General features: G+C 38.7%; 1 protein-coding gene across 4 annotated transcripts in view; it reads right to left on the bottom strand.

The window, feature by feature from the left end:
- Positions 1 to 13461, bottom strand: part of SCAI (suppressor of cancer cell invasion) — a 119568-nt gene that overhangs the window by 57910 nt on the left and 48197 nt on the right. For 3 of the 4 annotated variants that reach the window (XR_002137097.2, XM_019728557.3, XM_074331003.2), the window contains exon 3: positions 7323 to 7454. The exons of the other annotated variant lie outside the window; for it this stretch is intronic. Coding sequence is in view for 2 of the 3 variants with exons in the window: in XM_019728557.3 (XP_019584116.1) it covers positions 7323 to 7454 (132 nt within the window). In the remaining variant the exon portion in view is untranslated. The remainder of the gene's footprint in view (positions 1 to 7322; positions 7455 to 13461) is intronic. 4 annotated transcript variants of the gene reach the window in all.

The raw sequence follows: 13461 nt of genomic DNA, 5'->3' as shown, positions 1-13461 counted from the left end.
AATGACCTTATATTTCACCTTCTGCAAGGGGACCTGTGTTATAAATTGGCTGTTCATATTCTTTTTCCAAGGCTTGAGAGGAAATTGAAAGTATGAACCTGATCTCTCTCTCTTATTAAACCCTCAACTCTACCAACAAAAGTTGGGAGGCTACGGTAGGAAGAAGTGCAGCGCAAATGATTAAACCTGATTCTCAGAGATGTTTCAAATATAATGTTGAGAAGTCAAAACTTAGGAAAGTTCTTCCAAGTTTCTACAATTCCACCCTCTTTCGTAAACTGAATCAGCTAAGATGGTTGATGCCCACACATAAAATCCAAGTCCAACAAGGCACTTTTCCGTCCTCTTCATATCAGCCCTCCCTATGGCATGACACTGTTCACCACATCCTTACCACCTTGTAACCTCTCTTCTGTTCTTACTCTCTCACATTGGCTTCTCTTCCCTTAGTCTGGTCCTTAAATGCTGGGCTTCCCCCGGGGTATGTGTGTGTATTTGTAAATGAGGATCAGAGAGCTTAAGTGAGTTGCCTGGGAACTCATGACAAGTAAATGATTGAGCCAATTCAAACCTTCTAACCCCTAATCTAATGTGCTCTCCTGTCCACCATATGAAAAAAACAATCTTGATTTTGATTCTACATTAGCAAAGTTCTTCTCTGGGAGTTCATTCTGCTCCCCAAGTCTTGGGATGCTGGTGGCCTCCAACAAAGCTGTGCTGGAAGGCCAGGAGTAACTCACCCTCTCTGCTCATTTGCACACCAGACACAACTGTGCTTGGGACTTGTAAGCCCCATTGAGCATTTCCTTGTTTTAACACAAGCATTAAAAAGAAATCCACTGGCACACTTGGTTTACAAATTGAGGTTTAGGAGTGGATCTGTGAGTTTGAAAGTGCTAGGGCTAGGCCCAGACTGGTAGAAGCCTGAGCGTTTCCTCTAGGGGAGGACACGTTCAAGATACAAGACACCACTCCATCAAACCTTCTGTTTACAGAAGCTTTTTTTGAATGAGGGATGGAGAGAGAGAAAATGCACCGAGTGTCTGATTAGCTGGAAGGCAGACATCCTATTTGTCTCTGTATCCTGTCCCTAGGCCCTAGCCCAGCGACCACAATGGCGCTGGCCCACAGAAAGCACTTAGTGCATTGCTCCATTCCTAAGGATGGTTTATGACTTTGAAGAGCTTTGAATAATCGCCTCCCAGTTTTAAACATGCCAAGACAAACTAAAGCTATGGAATGGCATCTCCTCTTCCTGTGAACCAGCTCCAGGGGAAGCATAAAAATTCTTACATTTAGAAATGAAGCAAGCTATTGTTATAATAAATTTATTTTCTAATGGCACCTTGCTTGGAGAAAAAGAGGTTGCCAAGTTTTAAAATCCACTCCCCCTCTAAGATGTTCACACCTCATAACCTCATTTGTCCCATCAAATGTCCACGGCTGCCTTGTAGCGGATGATACCAAAGGATCTCTACACGAGCGGATTCCTCTGAGAAGCCAGGAGAGGAGGGCAAGACGTCAGGAAAACAACTGTCGCCATTCCTAGAGTCAAGCATCGCCTGTGGCGCCTCCAGAGAAGAGGCTGTCAGAGCTCCCTGAGATCTGGGGGATCCTTACTCCTATACTGAGAAAAAACTTCCCTGAAGCAGCATGTCCCAAATTATAATCCATCATATTAACATAGGCTATTTAACTGACAAAGCTTTGGTTGTTTTGATCTGAGAGCTGAGAAAACAGACACTAATGAGGTTGTTTTGAGCCTTTAATGAAATCCAGGGTACTTAAAATATCTTTCTTTTTCCTGTTTACACTGCTTCTGGAGGACCTTAAAAATGAACCACAAATACCCTAACCAATTGCTGATCTAGCTTCCACTAGCAACTTACAAGGTAGAGATGCCACTCTTTCTTTCTAGCAGGCCTGACAATTAAGATGGTAGAGAGCTAACCTACAAGACCAGGTTCTACTGAGCATCGATAGTTAAAAATAACTAATGAGAAATGTGCTAATCTATTTTGTTGTTTTAATAGCTTGGTATGGCATTAAAATCACTGATTTTCCTGGATTCTGGGGAAATGGTGGCAGCACAATTTTGAATCTACTCCAGATACATTCCAAAAACAGACAGAACTACTTAGATAACAAACCCCAAAGCCCACAGACATTTTCAGCAAAAGTAAGCATTACGGGCTGAATTGTGCCACCCTCAAATTAATATGTTGAAGTCTTAACCCCCAGTACCTCAGAATGTGACTGCATTTGGAGATAAGGCCCGTAAAGAGGTAATTAATTAAAACGAGGCCTTTACGATGGACCCTAATCTGACTCGTGTCCCTATAAGGAGGCGGTTAGGACACACAGAGGGACACAAAGAAGGAGAAGACAGCAAGAAAATGGCCTTCTGCAAGCCACGGAGAGAGGCCTCTGAAGGACAAGCATGCTGACACCTTGATCTTGCACTTCCAGCCTCCGAAATGTGAGACAATAAATTTCTGTTGTTTAGGCCGCCCAGTTTGTCATACTTTGTTATGACAGCGAGAGCAAACTAGTATTGTAAGTGATAAGATACCCTTCAAATCCCAAAGTACAGCTGGGCGAAGAGAAATCACCAACAGCCAAGACGCTCAGGCCACTGGCATCTGTACAGAGACAGAGGAAATAAATGGGGACATCTGATGGACCTGTAGAGAAGAGAACCCCAAAATAGCCAATATGCAATCACCAGACAGCACAATGAACCATTCTGAGAACAGAAGCTAAAAGTAGGAGGAACTCTGCCTGGGCCAATAGCCACTGTGACTTCCGAGTACTTGAAATGTGGAGAATCTGAACCGAAATGTGTGTAAGTGTAAAATAGTGTACTTCATGACCTAGTATGAAAAACAAGACTATAAAAGATCTCAATAATTTTTCTATATTGATTACACGTTGAAATAAAATATTCTGGATATAATGGATCAAATAATTTCACTTTCTTCTTTTTACATTCTTTAAGTCTGGCTGCTAGAAAATTTTAAATCACATGTGTGGCTCCCATTAAATTTTGATTAGTCAATGCTTCTCTAGATAGTGCCATCAAGATACCTACTGCACTCTGGTGGCCGTCTACCTCAAAGGCAAGTGCAATTGTTTTGAGTGGGAAGACATAGAAAATGAAAGTATACAGCACAAGCTTTCACAGACGGTTTAGGGTATCATCTCTGAATAACATATACCTTACTATTACCAGTTTACAGAACTTGCCTCTAGGAAAGTATTAATTGTTTGAAGGAGGAGGAGAAGGAAGATGGAGGGGAAGAAAAAGCGAGGGGAGGGAGAGGAAGGAGAGGGCAAGATGGGGAGGAAGTGTGTGTAAGTGGAGCAAACTGTGAATTTCTCAGTTATCTTTTTCTATTTAGGAACCTGGGCTTCCTAAAAAGAGGCGTTTAAAGAAAGCACTGTGGACGATTTCTTCTTTAATTTGAAACATTTGGAGAATACTTAACAAAAATAATTTCTGCAATGATTTTTATGTAAGACCATTACACTTCACTTTAGCGCACATCTCGGTAAATGCACACATTCATGGGCTCCCACGCTTATTTGGCTTTGTGTATTTGCTCCGCTGGAGTCAAATAATTAGTGACTTGGGGGCCTCTGCTGTTTCAAAGCACCCAAAGTCATGGCTATCACTGGGAGACACAGCTGTGTATCTCCAATCCATGTCTCAAGATGCTGCCTTATATAATCCCAGCAAGTATTCCATGCTGCTTCATCACCATGGTAACCAGAACCCTGCAAGCACTTGGGCTTTGATCATTTTCTGACAGTATTCAAAGCTTTTTCTAACACTTCATTACTACTGTAACTACATGCAAGAGCTACTATAAGCCCAACACCACTCATTTTATACATTCTCACTCTCTGGACTATGTTTTCCTACACAGAGAGAAGAGCTTATTTATCATGCACATATTATCCAAAGGTATTTTCAGTCAAGAAAAATACTCTATTAAGATATTCACAGCTGGGAAATTGAAAAGTCTTTGACAACTTGAATGAATGGCTTAATATAAGGTAGAAAAACACATCTTCAAGAATAAAAAGGGAATTTATTATATCCAAATAAGGCATTATATAGAAAGTCTGAAGCTTTTCATCCACTGAAACGCACTTTTTCACTCTGTTCAAAGAGAGTGAAAAAGTCCAGGTGAGAGGGAACACAAGGGGTAGCTGAGGTATTTCTTTATCCAAGTACAAGCCACATGGTTATGTTTAATCTGGAAGAAACAAATACACTTGTGTGTACTTTTCTGCAAGTACATTACACTGCAATAATAAGTGTAAGAGCCACTTTGTGAACTCAGGAAAGACAGAGAAAACACAAAGGAAAGCTAGCTAAAAGATAAGCACGAACAGTGAAAGGAATGCCGGGGAAAGAAGAACCAATGTTCAAAGCTGATGCTATTCCAGCTGAATTCTCACTTTATCCCATTTCCCCAAGTTTCAAGGCTGGTCTAGAACCACTACTAATGTATTTCTTGTTCTCTGTGAGCACTGTGATCCTGTTCTTCTATTCGGACCTACCCAAATACAAGGGATGGAGCAGTAAAAAAAATAAATAAATAAAAATAAAACACAAAAAACCCTTCTTTTAATTATTCCTAAAGAAATCTCTATTTCAAAAGAAAGCCATAAAAACTAACACTTGAAAATAGAAAGATATTTAAATTTACATAACTCAGAGTGGTCATGGAGGATTCATTGGAGACATTTTCTGAAAATGCCAAGAAAAAGAAGAGAGATGAAAATCAAAAGACAGTAGATGGTTACAGAGGATTTAGACTGGACAGTCATCTAAGCATTACAAGTATAAATAAGGAAGGAGGCACAAGGAAGAAAAAAATTAAAGAAATACAGTAATAAACTGAAAAAATATTTTCTGATTTAAAAATGCCTAACTAAGGTCTCAGACCACACACAAAAATTAACTCACAATGGTTTACAGACCTAAATGTAAGGGCTAAAACCAAAAAACTCTTAGAAGAAAACACAGGAGAGAATATTGGTGACCTCAGGTTAGGCAATAATTTCTTAGATATGACACCTAAAGTACAAATGATGAAACAAAATGACGACAAGTTGGACTTTATTAAAATTAAGAGCTTCTGTGCTTCAAAGGACACCATCAAGAAATGAATAGACAGGGCCGGCCCAGTGGCACAGGCAGTTGGAGCTCCATGCTCCTAACTCCGAAGGCTGCCGGTTCGATTCCCACATGGGCCAGTGGACTCTGAACCACAAGGCTGCCAGTCTGACTCCCGCAAGGGATGGTGGGCTGTGCCCCCTGCAACTAACAACTGGCAACTGGACCTGGAGCTGAGCTGCGCCCTCCACAACTAAGATTGAAAGGACAACAACTTGACTTGGGGAAAAAAAAAAAGTCCTGGAAGTACACACTGTTCCCCAATAAAGTCCTGTTCCCCTTCCCCAATAAAATCTTAAAAAAAAAAGAAAAAGAAATGAATAGACAATCCAAACAATGAAACATGTATTTGCAAATCATTACATTTTACTTACAAGGGACTTGTATCCAGAATACACAGAGAACAACTACAACTTAAAAAAAAGAAAAAAAAGATAACCCAATTTGAAAAACGGTCAAAGGATTAGAATAGACATTTCTCCAAAGAAAACATAAAAATCACCAATAGGCACATGAAAAGATACTGAACATCATTAGTAATTCGAGAAACGCATAGCAAAACCACAACGAGATACAACTTTACACCCACTAGGATAGTTATCACCAAAAAGACACACAACAACAAGTGTTGGTAAGGATGTGGAGAAAATGAAACCCTCATACATGCAGCCTCTTTGAAAAACAAAAACAGTCTCGACCTTCCTCAAAAGGTTCCATACACAGTACATGACCCAGCAATTTCATTCCTAGGGATATCTACTCAAGAGAACTGAAAACATATGTCCATATAAAACCTCATACACCAATGTTCATAGCAGTATTACTAAAAACAACCAAAAAGTACCAAATAACTCAAAAGTCGATGATTGGATAAACAAAATGTGGTAAATCTGTACAATGGAATATTAATCTGTAATAAAAGGAATGAAGTATTGATACATGTTGCTACATAGGTGAACCTCAAAAATCTTGTATTTAGTGAAAGAAGCCAGTCACAAAAGATCACATATTGTATGATTCCACTTATATGAAATATCGTAATAGGTAAACCCAGAGAGTCAGAAAGTAGATGGCGTTAGGGGGTGGGGGGCATAGGGAGTCACTGCTAACAGGAATAAGGACTCTTTTGTGGGTCATTAGATATTCTAAAATTAGATTGTGGCAATAGTTGCACAACTCTATAAATGTACTAAACCACATAATTGCAAACTTTGAATGGGTGAATTTTTCTTGTATTTGAAATGCAGCTCCATAAACCAGAGTGGGAGAAGGAGAAGAAGAAGGGGTGAGAGTTATTATAACTATGATAACGTTTTAAGAGTTGAGAATAAAGGAGTCTGGGAACCACGTGCCGGAAGTTACAGTAGAATTTTTCACGCAAATGTTTAAATAGTTTCTTACTCTTTAAATCTACCATCCCTTAACTTTTTTGTTTGCCTTAATTTCAACAGGCACATGGAGATTTATGGGAAATCTGCTTAACAGATATGCTAAATCTTAGGCTTGGGTTTGTAGTTTCATAATTTCCTCACAGAGTATTTGAGGGCTGGCGCCGTTAATTTTATCTTTGGGTTATCTGTACCCAATACAGAATGTGGCACATACTAGGGAGCCAAGTAAATGCTGAATAAATAAAACATATCTGGATAATAATGGGGAAACAAGAAAAAAAAAGTCTTAAGTATGCAACTTAGAAAGTTTACAACATTCTAGGGAAAAAAAGACTTAAAACCTGGGAATACGTATTGGGGTAATTTCTGGAATGAGAATAGTTGAAAGAAAATAACTCTTTAAAAAAATGCAATTAAGCTATAAAGAAAAAAAAAAAAAAAAAGCTCATCTCAAAGATCTCTTCTGTTGAACAAAACAGGAAACAGCAGAGTGAGGAGTTAAGGACACTGTCTTTGGATTCTTCATTTAACCCATGTTCCCGAAGCACCTGCCAGGGGCGAGACACTGGCTTAGGTCCCAGCAAGACCATGACAAACAGGGTTCTGCTCTCAGAGACGTTTCATTTTAATGAAGGAAGACATCCTAAGCCAATAAATAACTTTCAGAAACTTACCACACATCAGCCATGGGGAAAAAAATACAGAACTATTGACAAGTTTAAAGGTATCAAGACTCCACTAACCTTAACCCATTGAACAGCTGCTTAGATTTATCCAGAAGATAACAAAAATCTGTAACTGTTTTCCTCTCTCCCTGTGGGATGTCATCTTCAGCACCTCCAGAGGACATGATTTCTTTAAGAGCAAATTCAGTCCTGTAAGAAAACATGTGTCCATTTACCAGGTAGATGAAAATAAAAGGAGAAACAGACCTTATTTATATCATCTGAGAGCATGTTTTTCCAAGATAGGGAATTCTTCTGATTACAGTCAAAATAAGTGCAAGATGGTGTGAGAGAACAGACAATCTAATATTGTCAGTGGGACTGAAAATTGGAACATCCATCTTGGAAAATAATTTTTAGAATATTCTTTCATCCCATAAATATCATTTGAATGCCTATTATGTTCCAGGCACTCCTTTACATGGGTAAGAATCAAAAATGTTGAATTGTTTCACCTTCCATGTTTCCCCGAAAATAAGTCCTACCCGGACAATCAGCTCTAATGTGTCCTTTGGAGCAAAAATTAATATAAGATCCGGTCTTATTTTACTAGAAGACCTGATATAATATAATATAATAGAATAGAATACAATACAATACCGGGTCTTATATTAATTTTTGCTCCAAAAGATGCATTAGAACTGATTGTCTGGCTAGGTCTTATTTTCGGGGAAACAGGGTATTTATCTATTTAATCCATTCTATAAATCCATCTTGGGAAATGATGCGACAAATGGAAGATATCCATAAAGATATTTATTTCAGTATCGTAATATTTAAAAACTGATAACCTAAAGTACCAGAGGGAAATGGTTAAGTACTTCATAGGACACTAACGACTGCACTCTATCCTATCACTAACTTAGTTATATTTAAGATGATAAGGCAATATGGGGACATCTCAGTACAAACAGATATAAAAATCACAGCCACCCACACACACACCACAGAGGTATGCTTTAAAGCTGTATTTTATTGAATCCAAACTCTTTTCATATGTAATCAATCATTTTAAAAAGAGCAAGTTGCCAGGCAGTATATATAGTATGAACCTATAATAAGCACACACAAAAAAATCATTTGTGTTAACACACGGACAGAAATCCCTGGAACAACATAAGGAAATCTGGTCCCAGTACAGGGAGAACAAATAGGCCGAGCAGACAAGAGCCACACACCAGAGATGGGAGTCAGGATGTGGTGCAGTTGTTTTGTTGCATACTTTCCTTTCCAACATTGTCTTGAAGGAAATTGTGGTTGCAGGGCAGGGAAACTGTTAGCAAGCCTAGAACTCTGAAGGGGCTGCAGGGTGACATATGGGTGGCAATGGTGCCAGCTGGTGGGGAAGTAGTTTACAACATGAACGGATGTACTGGATGGTCCCCTTGCACGTCCACATGTGTGCTCTTCCCACCACCTCTTTCCACAATCCATGGACTAGGGTTTTGAAGAGAGGGAAACAGTCTTGAAAAGCGCTGAGCCTGGGAAGGGGTTTCACACTGTAATGATCCTGGGTACAGCTCTTCCCCCACCCAACCCCAACCTTCATTCTCTAAACCCAGGAGGAGAGAAACAAAGTAGGTACAAACCAGACTGTAGCTGTCTCCACCCCACTTAATGTACCTCATGAGCCAAGGTGGCTAATATCCCCAGGACAGGGAAGCTCACAGGAGAAGAACAGAAAATAAAAAGTTAAAAAAAAATTCAATGAGGAAGGATATTAGAAATAAAGCAGGAAGAAAATGTCACAAGGAAGGAAACAAAAATACTGCATATGAAAATATAATCACTGAAATAGACTTAATAGATGGACTGAAGAAGAAAAAGGATATAGTTGAATAAATTTATAAGCTAAAATATCAGGTTTAAGGTAATCTGCCAAAGAACATCAGGAAGAAACAAAATACATAAAAGAAAAATCAAGAGATATGGAACAGAGAAATGAAGGAAATCAGCATCCACACAATATATATACATACATATATATATATATGTATATATATATGTATATATACATATATACGTGTGTGTGTGTGTATATATATATATATATATATATATATATATATATATGGAGAGAGAGAGAGAGAGAAACAAACACATGGGGGTAATGAAATATTTGCAGACATAAACTTCTGTAAATTTCTCAGCATTAGAAAAAATACAAGACCTCAACAAAAAGGGCTCAAAGAATAAATAAAAAGAAAAGAAACAGTAAGATAAAGAAATAATCCTATAGCTAGAAACATTAAAGTGAAATTTAAGAATTCCTGAGAAGCCCTCTCCCTTTCCTGAACAATCCAGTCCTATGGCCATTAGGTGGGGCAGAGCACAGCTGGTGTCCACACAGCGGGCAGCCAGCATGGGTATCAGAGCCCAATTGTGAGGAGACCACACCCACACAAAGGGCCAGCTTGCACAGGATGCTAAAGCTGGAGTGAGCTGAGAAGGGCACCCATGAGGGGGAGAACAGGGAGGGAGTGAGAGCCCAAGCAGGGTGAGGAGGGCATCTCCACCTGGCAGGGTTCTAAGGCAGCAACAGGAGATCTGTCATATATAGGAGGATTCGTCACATAAGAAAATCGATTACGGACAGTCAGAACCAGAGTTCTCTCTATAAAAGAAGGTAGACACAACTATGGAAAGGGAAAAGGTTAGAATGAACTCTATAGACTGAAATCAGAGGTATGAATGAACTAATGGATTTTTTGAAAGGTACATTAGATGTGTGGGGTGTGTATGCATGTGTGCATGTGTAAGCACACACACAGACTCCCTAGCTCTGAATCTGTCTGCTGAAAGGGCCTTGGAGAAGTGACCACGTCCTCTCCCCAAAGGCATGAACATATCTAGCACCCAAACCTTGGATTTTGTAATACCATCCTCCAATAAAGGGAGCCAGAGCTTCCTGGAGAATTGTAACTGGATAATTAGAGCACTGGGGCAGAAAAAGTACAAGCTGAATCTAGAATATCCTGTGCCAGAGAGCAAGTGCTCAAAGATGATACAGACATGGCAAAAGGAGATCAGATCTAAGTGTACATCAATGATGGATGAATTATAAAGAAAATGTGATATATATACACAGTGGAATATTATTTAGCCATAAAAAGGGGAAATCCTGTCATCTGCAACAACATGGATGGACCTAGAGGGCATTATGATGAGTGAAATAACTCAGAGAAAGACAAATACCATGATCTCACTTCTATGTGGAATCTAAAAACCAGAACTCAGAAGAGAGAACAGATTGTTGGCTGCTGGAGGTGGAGGACAGGGCATGGTGGAAAAGGGTGAAGGTGGCCAAAGGGTACAAACTTCCAGTTATAAGGTAAATGAGTTTTACAGCATGGTGACTACAACTAACAATACTGTATTACATATTTGATAGTTACTAAGGAAGTAGATCTTAAAAGTTCTCATCCCAAGAAAAAAAAAACCTGTAGCTATATTAGGTGATAAATGTTAACTAAATTATTGTGGTAATCATTTCACACTATATACATACATCAAATCATTGTACACCTTAAACTAATACAATGTTATACGGCAATGATATCACAATAAAACTGGAATAAAATAGGGGCTTCCTGATGGCTCAGTTGATTAGAGCGCGAGCTCTGAACAACAGGGCTGCCGGTTCAATTCCCACATGGGCCAGTGAGCTGAGCCCTCCACAACTAGATTGAAGACAACGAACTGCCACTGGGGATAATTTCAGGAGAAACAAATAATGATAGTAACCAATTATGACCTACTGCATAAAATAAGAAACCATGAAGCAATACTGATATAAATAAATAAGTGAATGAACGGAAAGTTTGATAATGAATGTGACAGTTTCAGAGTACTTTTCCACAAAATACACAGTAATTCCAAAAGGAAAAAGTAACTTCACAGCCGTAACACCTGGCAGACACCACCTTGATCAATGATCAAAGTGAACATCATTAGTCGTCAGGCAAATCAAAGTCCCGCCCCACCTGACAGACTGCAATGAGAAGTGAGGTTCCTGTTGAAGACTTTAACTTGAATCTCATCAGGAGGAAACAGACAAATCCAAATTGGGAGGTCAAATTCAAGGCTGACTTGATTATACTTCCACTGAACAAATATAAAGGTATCAGATGATATGAATCCTTGCATGGAACTTTCAAAAGAACCGAGAGAAAAATTATTAGAATTAACCAGTGAGTTTAGCAAAGTTGTTATATATAAGGTGAATATAAAAAAGGCCAACTGTATTTCTATATCCCCAAGAACAAATAATTAGAAAGTGAAACTTTAAAAAATTATATGATATACAATAGCACCAAATAATATCAAGTAGGTAAGAATAAATACAATGCATATGTATAAGACCTCATCACAAAAAATTGTAAAACCCTGAGAGATATATTAAAGACGACTTACAGAAAATTAAGAATATGTCATGGTTTTTTACTGGAAGCCTCAAAATTATAAAGACATCAGTTTCCCCAAAATCGGTCTATAGATGCAATGGATTCAGTGCAATACGAATCAAAATCTCAACAGAGTTGTGGAGATGGACAAGTCGATTCTATAATTTCTATGGAAATGCAAAGAACCGACAGCAGCTAAAATAATCTCAGAGGACAAGATGGGAGGACTCATTCTGCTGGATGGAAAGCTCAGGGTGGAAGACCGTGGTATTGGTGCCAGAAGAGAAAAAGACCAATAGAACAGAATCGCAAGTTGGGAAACAACCCACATATACATAAATATTTGATTTGTGACAAAAGTGGCACTATATATACAGCAATGAGGAAAACTGGTTTTATCTGGGGCAGCTGGTTAGCTCAGTTGGTTAGAGAGTGGTGCTCTTAATAACAAGGTTGCTGGTTCGATCCCCACATGGGCCACTGTGAGTGGCACCCGCCACAACTAGATTGAAACAACTCCTTCAATTGGAGCTGATGGGTCCTGGAAAATACTTTAAAAAAAAAAAAAAAATGCTTTTATCAAAAATAAAGAAAGAAAAAGAAGAGCCAGTGCTGGGTCTGCCGGTTCTGGACATTTAAATTACAAGAAAAAACAGGAACCCTCATTCCTGCCTACACTATACACAAATTCTAGGTAGACTGTGGATGTAAAGGCAAAAGACAAAATAAAATAGTTCTTAGATGATAATACAGGAAACCATCTTCCTGACCCTGGGGTAAAACAAGATTTCTTAAGGTCACCATTTCTTAAGGTCAACAAAAGCACTCATCATGAAGGAAAAATTGGACCATTTTAAAAACCAAGTACTGGGCGGCCAGTAAGCTCGTTTGGTTAGAGTGTGGTGCTAATAACACCAACGTTGCCAGTTCCATCCCCGCATGGGCCACTGTGAGCTGCGAAATCCTTAAAAAAAAAAAAAAAAAGAAATCCAAGTACTGTGTTCATTAAGACACCATTAGCAAAGTGAAAAAACAAGCCACAGAGTAAAAGAAGGTATTTGCAATATATATATTTGACAAAGGACTTGTAATAAAAAAAAAAAATGAAGCACCCCTATCAGGCAGTAAGAAACTAACCAATCAAAAGGTCCAATAAACGGTGAGAGGGGGGTAAGGCCAAAGGCAACAGCCAAACAAAAGCCTACTGACATTAGTCATCACGGAAATGCAAATAAAAGCCAAAATGAGATACTACTACCTAGTGTCTCAAATATCTTTTAAAAAACCTGACAATCCCCAGTGTGGGGAGAATGTACAGCAACAGGAACCACTAGAAAACTATTTAGGAGTATCTGCTAAAACGGAACCTTTGACTCTTTGGAGGGAGGGATGGAGAGAGGAAAAACACCAGACCCAGATTGTTTCACCAGTAAGTTTTAAATCAAACGTTTAAAAAACACATTAACATTGAATACACTTTCCTCCCCACATTCATTTTAATAAAGCTAACATAGCCTTGACACCCAAACCATGTAAGGGCAACAGAAAAAAGCAAAATTACAAGCCAAAGTCCATATTACATAAATAGCTGTTATGACCTCAAATGTTTGTAATATTAATAGATCATAGATAATTGAAATTTTCATATAACAGCAAACACAATGTCACCAGTTTACCAAAAAATAAATGGTAAATTAAGACTTATGAGTGAAATACATATATGTATGTATCAACATCAATTATGTGGGGATAAT

Source organism: Rhinolophus sinicus, chromosome 16, assembly GCF_057876585.1.
Source record: "Rhinolophus sinicus isolate RSI-liver-muscle chromosome 16, RSI-T2T, whole genome shotgun sequence".
Classification (NCBI taxonomy): Eukaryota; Metazoa; Chordata; class Mammalia; order Chiroptera; family Rhinolophidae; genus Rhinolophus; species Rhinolophus sinicus.
This window is presented reverse-complemented; position numbering and strand designations above follow the sequence as displayed.